Raw genomic sequence first — 10781 nt, 5'->3', positions numbered from 1 at the left:
AAATTGACAACATAGGTCACATATATGCTTTAAAGGACACCTGTTTTAAGAATTATGGACACGTTTTTTAACTAAAGCTTGATTATTAGAAGAGCTCTTTTTTATATAAAATTTAATGAGGAAACTATATGATCATCTTTATATAAAAAAAAGCGTTTTCCTATTTACGATTGTTTCCATTCAATTATAAATCACACAGGCAAAATGATTGTTTCTACTCAAAATGTTTGAAATATTTATTCATGAACCATTTTAAACATTCCTGCTTAGAGAGTCTAATTCAAAAAAGTTTTAGGCATCTGAGAGATACATAATAAATATCAAAAGAAAAAAGAAAGAATAACAAAGTTGACCCTTCTTGGTTTGGAACGCACATCCCTCAGTGACAGTAGTTCTAGCTATTCTAGCAGTTCTACCCTTCAAAGCGGAGGTAATGTATTAGGGGGTTATACCTTGAAAGCTATTAAGATTCTGCCGTAAGTTTTGTCCCATTCTAATTAAACGTAGATTACTAAATCAAAAATAATATTTATCAACATTTAACATTTTAAAGGAACATTATGCCACAGAAACGAATAAATATTTCATTCACTAAAAAGGGGCAAACATTTTTTTATAACGTTTACATACTAGTAATAGTTCAAGCGCATGTTACATGCCTGATCACCTGAAGATTGTAGGGCTGCATGTGAAATTAGTCCTTATAAATGAAGCAAAATGTAAACAAGTACAAAGAATGTAGTATTTTTACTTCCGTACAATATACTAAATCATAATATCTGTATTTATTGCCAAAATACAAACAAAAAAACAAACAAAAAACAAAAAAATCCAACAGCAACAACAGAAGAAGAAGATGGTTCAGGTAATTCATGAATATTGGCCAATGAGTAACTTTTTTTAAATTTTGACGGGTCATAAAAATCAAAAAGTTTTTGAAAAAAATAGAGGATTCCTTAATGGGGCATAATGGACCTTTAAAGAACTCTTTAAACAATACAGATGAGTTAGTAGTACAAATTTTGAAATAACATAAAGTGTGTCAGATTGCGGTTTTGTTCTTAATGTAAATGACATTTGTATTATATGACCTTATCAATTAAGAATGATATCTCCAATCGCTTATATATGGCAAGATAATCAACCCAGGTCATTTCTTTCTAATCTTGACATGGAGTAAAGACTGACAAACCTGTAGTGAAACATCATTTAACAATGCTAGCATCATGTAAGTGTTTTGATTTTAAATATAAATTTGGTTTACCAAATGTTTAATGTATAAAAATAACTTTACTTCATTGGATCTATTTTGTTAGCAAATTTTAACGCCAAGGTAACTCGTTCCATTTTTGACTAAAATCTAAAAAAAAAAAAAAAAATAAACATCTAGATCTATAAACACTTTCATTGCATTTAGGCACAATCATAGATTTTCCTAATTCATTTCAAACAAGTATTTATTTGCAGATGTTTACAATCCATCACCTTTGTTGCATTTTTTCTCTCGTCCTTTTGTAACATTGTTCCCTTACTGTACTTGTTGGAAATTGAACAAGTCTTTTACCACAAATATATATAATATGTAATTTCATTCAACGTCTCTTATGAAAATTCTAAAATATGTCTGTACGGTTCTGTTTTTTATGATTACTTTGCTATAACTGTCGATCTCTTTTAAAAGTTTGCACACGCAAAATGAATACTGTTTTACATGTAGTACAAAATGTAAAGGTAACACAAAAATCTTTTGAATTTGTAAATGACAATGCTTTATGTTTTATCAAAGAATTTTTGTTTATCTAATTATTTAAACACCCGTGTAAAGTTGCTGGGTTTTATACGACGTAATTAATTATAAAGTGTCTACATTTGTCATTTGTTTTCAGACATACTAATTATTCTCCTTATTGGAACACTGTACACAGTTGGTTTGTATTTTATGATATATATTTTCTCTATTCTTAGTTTTATACTTATTGAAATAATAAAAGTCAAGAGCATAAAGAGTCTCGCCTTTTTAACTATAAAGATACACAACGCCAACTTATTTTGACCTTAAAGGAAGTGCATTGAATTTGCATGTATTAACAAGTATCGCAAATATTTACGATAACAAATGTTACATTACTTACTGGAAAGATCTGCTTATTTCCATACAAAAAAATACAATCACATAAAAAATAACGTATCAATAGTCATCATATTTAAAATTGAGCAATGTAATAACACTTAGTAATTTTAACTGAAACATGAAATAACTAGATTTTTTCCAAATAAAAGCAATGTTACGTTATATGTTTTCACGGTAGAATAAAAGCTCAAACAATTTTTTGTTATCTCTTGTTAATTTATATGATTAACAATTAAGTTGTATAAAGCAAATAGCTATTACACATTGTAAATCAGATTGTCTGGAATGCTACTCATGTTCGGGTGTGTCATCAGTCAACAACTGTATCTCAACCACACAATGTCGAACTGGACAGGTATCATATCATCATTATCTTTTTAATTAGTCACCTTCACTTATTCTTAACTAATGATAATAAAAACGATGTCTTAATTTAATATCTTAAATATAATATGGGTGTACTTGCAGACCATGAATATATCAACTATGAAAATACATGGTTCATTATTGAACTACGAGTTTAGTTTGATTCAAAGAATCAATGCTTCAAAAGTCAGGAAGTTCAAATATAATCGTAATCAATGTCTTACAAATGTAATTCCTCATTCTATTTAAATACAATGTAGATCGAAACTCGAATAACGATTTTTATGCTAAGATTTTTCTAAGATGTACGTGTCTCATGTTACATAGTTTTTGTTACTAAATTGTAGTCATGTTATACAAACTCTTTTACATCTGGACAAGACACAAAGTTCACAATGGGCTGCACTAATAACGAAGTAAGTTCTCTGGTAATTCTTACTAACTAGGTTTGCAGGGAACGGCAAATACCAAGCGCACTTAATGATAAAAAGATGACTCTTTTGGCACTGGATGATTGCAATTATAAATAAAGTTTGAATTCATTAATTGTCGAAGAAATCATTAAAGTAAATGACATTTGAATTTGATTTCACTTTTCGGTTTATTAAGTGCCTTTAACAAACATTTACTTGTATATACTGACACTCATGCTGACATTATCTAATGTTTTATATGTAGCAATGTGGTATTCAATCAGGAATTGTTGGTCGGGAGGTTAGTGAGCGAGAAACGAGCTGCCATGAATGCTGCAGTACAGAGAGATGTAACAACCAGTTATGTATCCACTTTAAACGTAAGTTCCTTTTTGTAGATCTAAGTTAGCATAAAGAGTAAATAGAATAAACTGCCTTTTCTTAATTTTAATTTGTTACCCTTGGTATAAAGCTACTTTTCTGGCATATACTATATATGAGTCTCTCTGAATAAACAAGATACGAGAGCATCTTAGTTATATCTTGGTTATATCTTGGCGTTGTAAGTAAAATCTATATATTAATTCGCTTTAGTATCCCTAAATAAAAAATTTGTCCCAGGTCAAACGCGAATCCAAGTGTTCGACATGAAGCAAAATTATATACCAACAAAAACAACATTTACATAGAAAACATAAAGATTTAAGGGACAATAAACGCAGCAAATCACCTTCACAAAACTTACTTTGAACAAAATAGCCTTTTTTTCAATATTACCACCACAACCTTAAAAATATTTAAAAAAGTAAAAAGTACTTAAACATCATTTTAAAAGCTGTAATTACTTTTAAAGTTAAAAAGAAATCAGAAACAGGTTACAAATTATAATTATATAAATTATAATTATATAAAAAGGATATTTCAGTGTACAATAAGTTATAGAAATAATCAATTAATGTAAATGCATAACTTAAATAAAAAAAATAAAACCATATGCCGTAACAACATAATGTCCAAATTAAGCTTTTTTAACATTCCTTTTTTTACAAAATGTAATCGCATTTTCATGGGTTTCCTTTTGTATTTTTGTAATATTGGTTGTGATAAATTCAGACTTCATCATAACATTACGTTAAAATTTCAGCTACAACGTGTATGGACGATGTGAAAGTAGATTGTGCTTACTTAAATGCAATGTTCAACATATGCAAAGACATTCAGCATTCGAAAAATGTCTGTCCGAAATTCTGCGGCCTCTGCACATTAGGTGAGAATTTTTGTAAGTTACACATTCCTGTAAGAGTAGTAGTATTTCTGCAGAGTTCACCACAAGCGGCAAATGTTGGAACATAATACATATTTACAAAAACGTAAATTAAATGTAGTTTTTTTTTTAATATTTTAATATCTTTAAAAATTGTATACACAAAACTCATATCTCTGACCCATATAGCAAAACTCATATCTCTGACCCATATAGAAAATGGGTTCTAACATGGAACCGATTAGAGTAAGTTTTGTTTTAATGTCTAGACTTATTTTGTCAAATGCTTCAGATCTCGATCGTACAATGCCTTTACTTCACGATATATATTACCCTTATAAGTAAGTCTAACACCTGAGTAATTAAATTTAAAGGCACTTTATTCCTCGGAAATGAATACATTTTTCGTTCGGTAGATAAAGAAAATAAGTGTTTTATAATTTTATAATAATGAATTTAGAATACATATATGTGAGATGCTTATTACTTGAAGAAAATAGCGTTGAATGTGAACTACTTTGTAAAAGATGTTTCAAAATGTAAGAAATGTTGCTTCCATGAAAAAAAAAAACTGTAATTGTACTAATTGCCAACACACAAAAGAAACTGAAGACGACTCAGCTCTGTAATCAATGTGTAACAAAAAATAGAAATAGCTTTAATGAATATAAAGATATCAATTGTTCAGGCATTATGGGTTTTTAATATTCAATGTTCAACCCATTTGTCATTAACTCATTTGCTTTTATGTATGATCGTTTCTTTAAAAGCACATATTTTTGTTTAACATTAACATTATTTATAAGACTCCAATTTTCAGACAATGGTATCTCGCAACTGTTTTCAAGCTAAAAGCAAGGTTTTTGCAGCGGTAGTAAAGAAAAAAACAAACAATATTATCAGTAAAGAAAATAAAATACAAATGATAAAACTTCTAAATCATCATCAGTCATTGTATCAAAGTTAAAAATTTTCAGAAATACACGTGTTATTAATATACAATATCAATAGCAGTGATTGAAATTCTTTTATCTTATTGTGACATAGAACAGAATTTGATATTTTTATAATTGACGTTGTTTTACTTATTTGCAATCATGTAATTTTTTACATTTGACGCCTGTTTGACTCGTAAGTTTGACTCATTGGGCATATTAAATAACAAAATAGTAAGCTCTTTGAAAATCCATTATAGAACCCACACAAAATAATTGCGATCTTTTAAATAAAACTTTTGCGCACATCAAAAATTCTAGCGTTTAATGGGATTTTTTACTTAAGTGGATGGGAACTGGGCAGAATGGTCGCAATGGTCGACTTGTTCCGTAACCTGCGAGAAAGGAATGCAGACAAGAAAACGAACATGTACCAACCCTCCGCCAGCTCACAATGGCCTTGATTGTGTTGGGAACAAAACCGATACAAAATCATGTTTAAAACAGCTATGTCCAAGTAAGTTATAAGTAAAATTGCATATTATAACAAAAAGTTAAAACAACCGATTAAATGGTGCATTTTAAATATGCTTCGTTACAAGAAAGTGTCAGGATTGTCAGTTGTCTTAAATGAAACTCTGCTACGATCCCAAAGAATAAAAAATGAAATTCTAATATAAATCATCCCGGGCCCTCAAAACAGAAAGAATTGCAAAAGATAATTAAAAAGTAAACTCATAATTTACAAAAACACCCCATAAATTTGTGCTTTTCATTTGTGCCGATTTCAGAGAAAATCGTTGCATCGTTTTTCAATTTTGGGTCATCTTTTAACAATCAGAAAAATTATTCTGGAATATGGAGTGAGCGAATTATCTGAAATTTTGAGGACAAGTTTTTTTGTCTAGACTCTAGACGTACATCAATTTGAGTATAAATATTAATCGCGCAAAACAATTTCTAATCCTGTCATGTTAAAAAAAGTTCAGTCTTTTTTTCATCAAGTCATTATCTAAACCTTTGATATCATGACCACGTCTGTTAAACATGCATCATTCTTATTTCCGAAAGTGATTCGTTTCTTTTAGTTCACGGTGGATGGACAGGATGGGGAAATTGGGGTGCATGCTCAGTAACATGCGATGTTGGGGTACAGAGACGGGTTCGTAACTGCACAAATCCTTACCCATCACGCTTTGGAGACCATTGCTTTGGGGATCCATTAGAATACAAACAATGTATGCTGGGTCCTTGTGCGAGTAAGTAATGTATTTATCATAAACAATGGTACAGAAAAAAGATTCTCTTTGTTTTCTCTTTGTGATAAGAATATTTTTAGAAAGAAAGCCCTTTAAACGGTTTACGCTCTATAAATGTGGAAAAAATATTCCCTGTTAAAAATACCAGAAAATGAAATAATAAAACGAATCAAATAAGTTTGTTCACTGTGAGTGAAATCAAAGCAGAAAACATACATGAGGTGTTTTGACAAAAGGCATTGACTCTCTGCTCCAAAGGACAGATTTGAACTACATGTATATAGTAAACAAACATCGATACTAATTTTCAACACAAAGTTTTTTTTTAAATTCAGACGGAGGATGGTCTTCCTGGGGAACATGGACATCTTGTTCAGCAACATGTGATGGAGGTTTGCGATCAAGATTCAGAAAATGTACGAATCCATCACCATCTCTATATGGGCAATATTGCGCTGGACCAGTGACAGAGGTGCAAGATTGTAACCAGAAACAATGTGGTAAGAACTTTGAATTTTAGCAAAACAAAATTGAATCCCAAAGGAAATTTGAACAAATTTATACGTTGTTGAAATCAGTTCCAAATAACTAAATTAAATATCAATACTTCATGATTAGTAATAAAAAATACATGTTAATTTTGCTTTAGGCGGGCTATAACGAGCAATGTTACTCTGTAATACAAACACTGAGGTTGTCATCCATTAAATTTGATTTCAAATGCTTTCGAGTGATGTCCCTTGTCCGGACTGTTATGACTATTCAGGGATGTCTTCTTTTTCCTATGTTGAATTCATTCACTTTTCCGTATGAACATTCGACTTGACGGTTGCAAAATCTGTTTTATAACAATAAGTCGATAATGATTTGAAAACAACATGCAACGAAGTTAACGAATTACCGGCAGTACGTGGTTCTTTTCGTGCATTTGTTGCATTTTTGTACATAATTGCGATTGCTAACGTAGGCGTGATAAAAAATATATTAACTCAATCAAGTTTTGGACTTTTCGACGACAGATACTTTATTCAGTCAGGTATATCAAAGTATACAACATGAGGTTTAACAATATTTTGTAGCAATAATAGTGTCCGGTATAAAAAGCAGGTCTATAACATGAATGATAAAATAATTATACAATAGGTATATATAAGTATTCATCCGATTGTGGGGGAACTCAGATGCTCCTCTGCATACACAAAACATTCTCACATGCATATAATTATATTGTTTACCATCACTGGTTATAGAAAAAGATACTGCTCAAATATGACATGTTAGGAAAAAAAACAGCAGTAGAGAAAAAACAAAAACAGAATGTTCGCACAAGGTACGCCGCTGTATTCTAAGTAGTAAATCTAAAATAAAAGTAATAGCTCGTGAAAATCGTGCAGTCGCACAATAACGCCGTGTCTACAATAAAATTTCTAGTCAGTCATTGTGATTTTAACGAAAGTAGTTCTTCACGAGAATGAAGTGTCTTGGTGAATATCTGAGTCCGATTTTCTTTACATCACTGTATGACGGGGTATAAATGTATCTACGATGCTAAACGATGCTATAACACATACGTTCACATGTCATATGAATTCTAATCAATCTTTTCAACATGATATCAATTTCACCACAGGTTTATTAGATAGCAGGGTTATATCTAAACATGTATATGACACGTCGTGAAATGAAACATTTGCTTTACAGGGATATGCAATAAAATTATGGACAACAACGAAAGACGGACATATTGCTATCATAACAGCTCATCGCGGGGCACTTTGAGCTTAACTGATAATAAAATGAACAATAATAGCACGAAAGTCACGTCATTATACGTGTCAAATAAGTAAAACCACTCATTGTCAATGTTGTTTTTAACCTGATGTATTCACTCTTTCTGTCAATTTTTTCGAATAAAAAGTGTTTTTGAAAAGCCACACTTTTTGAACTTAAATTGATAGATTGTCAGAAATATATGTAGTAAACGTGACTGAAGCATTTTTCAATGTTATTTATTTCATGCATCTGTTAGGCGTGGTTTTATGATCATTGAAATGTCTTTCAACATACAAGTACAGCATTAGCAATCTTATTTGTATAATTTTACAGCCACTGTGGTGTTTCTCGCGCATGCTCTGACAACATACCTTGTAAGTAGTGGCGAGAGATTCATCTTCACAACAAACCTCGTCAACATGGGCGGAGCATACAGCAATACAACTGGATACTTTACAGCACCGGTGGGCGGATCTTATTCGTTTAGTTACCAGTTTTGTCTTTACACTGGTGTACATATGTATGTTAATATCATGATTAACAACACTTACTACTCCGCTTCTCATTATTATGAGGGAAATACATACGTCTGCAATTCATCAAAAATATTTGTTCACCTTAGAAAGGGCGACAGGGTATGGGTGAAATGTAATAGTGCGAGTGGTGGGACTAGGTTGCTTGAAGATTCACAACACATGAATATATTTTCCGGCATTTTGATTCGCACTTAAAATACTTCAAATCTTTTCATAATTTAGCCAACGATGAACTGATCAATTCAGCACATAGGTCAATTACGTAATCACCTAGTGTTTTGTAACCTTTCGAACCACTTACAAGAAAAGTATTTCTTTCACGTGATTTTGGTTTAGACATGTTTAGATTAGAATTATTGTACAATTATAATTGAAATGAGTTCAAGTATTAAGCTAAATTATAAATTTTGCTGAATTGAATGGGTAGCATATGACAAGTGAAACATCCACACTGGTGAATTCAAATAAAATTCTAGAAATTAAAACTGTGTTATTTAATGCTTTTTTAGTGGATAACTGATTTATCCGTGAAAAATTATATTAGATAATTTCACAGTGAAAGTTATCAAAATATAATTACACACTTTTCAAAGATGAGACTACTTTTTAAGATTTTCCCTTTGCGGTACCTCAATTTTATTACTGTTGACAATTCTGACATTGTCAGGGCTGTTTAGAGAAAAGCAAAGCTGAAATTGATAAATAACTGAAATTTCATAAGTATTAAAAAGAAGAAAACTTACTTCAATTCATTCAAATTACCAATCACCAAATATCGTCTATAAATGTTTGTTTCAATTTTACAGTCTGTAAAATACAATTCCTTCCACATGCAGAACTGCTCTTGGTGACATTTGGGCACATTTAAGTATCCTACAAGCAATAACTGCCGAATAACTTGAAAACAATGACAGACATCAGCCCAAAGAATAAGTAAATAACCAAGCGTTCGTAAGTGTGTAAGGCAGCCTTTCAAAAAGTCCATGTGTTCTAATTTCCTAGTCGTTTTTTCATTGTTTACACGTCTGTCAATACTTATTAATTGTTTGTTACAATCCTCAAAAAAAGCTTTCTTTCTTTCAAAAGATGTATGACTAACAAATCCAAATGATACCCCTTTGAATTAAACACAATTATTTTCCTGCTGTGAAATAAACGACTTTTAAAAATGGCTGCCGCTTACCTTTTACAGAGCCAAGTCTAATATAAATTTGCCGTAAGTAACAGAAAAATGGATGTATGGTTGGACTTTTTCTCCTACTAGAATTGTTTGTTTTTTATTATTTAAACAGCGATATTTCATATTATTTGAATAAAATGAATAATATCATCACCATTTAACGTTGATTGGCGAACTTATTTTTCAGCCCAAGACTTCTTGTATTTTATGAGAAATTCGACTAATAGAGAGGCTACCAATGGTGAAAACAGAATTCAATATAAAAGTAAATATCAAGGAAATTTCGTTTTAACTTGTTGTTAAGCATAAAATAAAAAGAAAATTTGTTTGTTTGTTGTGTAAGATGTAATTTTATTTAATCTCGTGAACTTTCAAAACAGTAGTCTCACTCGTGGCTACGCCACTCGTAAAATACTGTTTTTAAAGCTCACTCGATGAAATAAAATTTCATCTTACAAACAAACAAATAAATATCCTCTATTTACTCTCTTTTAAATCAAGATGGCACGGTGCCAAAATACACGTGACAGTTGATGATCTGCACGGGGCACAAGTACCAATACAAGAAACGTTTTTGATTTTATTTTTCTGCAATTTTTGGCTTACGTGTAGAACTGGCTCAAAAAAGTCCAAATGTATTAAACCATAGTACTAAACAATTCGGTGTACATGTAAGTTATTTACAAGAATTAGATGGTTCGCTTCTACACTTACCTGATATAAAATAATGACAGATTAGAGAAAAAAATATTTGGAACAAAAATTATATTTGTACCGTCTATCGTATTGGGTTTTACAAATACCAGTTTATTTATTCAAAAAAATATGCAGTGAAATTTCGCTGAAAAACAGAATACTTTGTTAAGTTTACATAATGACACGGAGGCTTATATAGGAATATCGTCTCGAATTCAAATATTTGTG

General features: G+C 30.8%; 1 protein-coding gene across 1 annotated transcript; it reads left to right on the top strand.

Moving 5' to 3' along the window:
- The first annotated feature begins 1160 nt into the window (after window positions 1–1160).
- On the top strand, window positions 1161–9149 carry LOC132749233 (thrombospondin-2-like). The gene is made up of 10 exons (XM_060738951.1): window positions 1161–1228; window positions 1887–1928; window positions 2407–2486; window positions 2845–2913; window positions 3176–3290; window positions 4055–4177; window positions 5456–5626; window positions 6198–6368; window positions 6704–6868; window positions 8475–9149. Exons 1-10 carry the CDS (start codon window positions 1216–1218, stop codon window positions 8870–8872), a joined length of 1347 nt encoding a protein of 448 aa, XP_060594934.1. The 5' UTR covers window positions 1161–1215; the 3' UTR covers window positions 8873–9149.
- Window positions 9150–10781: the final 1632 nt, after the last annotated feature.

Source organism: Ruditapes philippinarum, unplaced genomic scaffold (genome assembly GCF_026571515.1).
Source record: "Ruditapes philippinarum isolate M1 unplaced genomic scaffold, ASM2657151v2 ctg12535_1_1_1_1, whole genome shotgun sequence".
NCBI classification, from domain to species: domain Eukaryota; kingdom Metazoa; phylum Mollusca; class Bivalvia; order Venerida; family Veneridae; genus Ruditapes; species Ruditapes philippinarum.
Note: the sequence above shows the minus strand (reverse complement) of the source record. Positions and strands in the feature narration are given on the sequence as shown.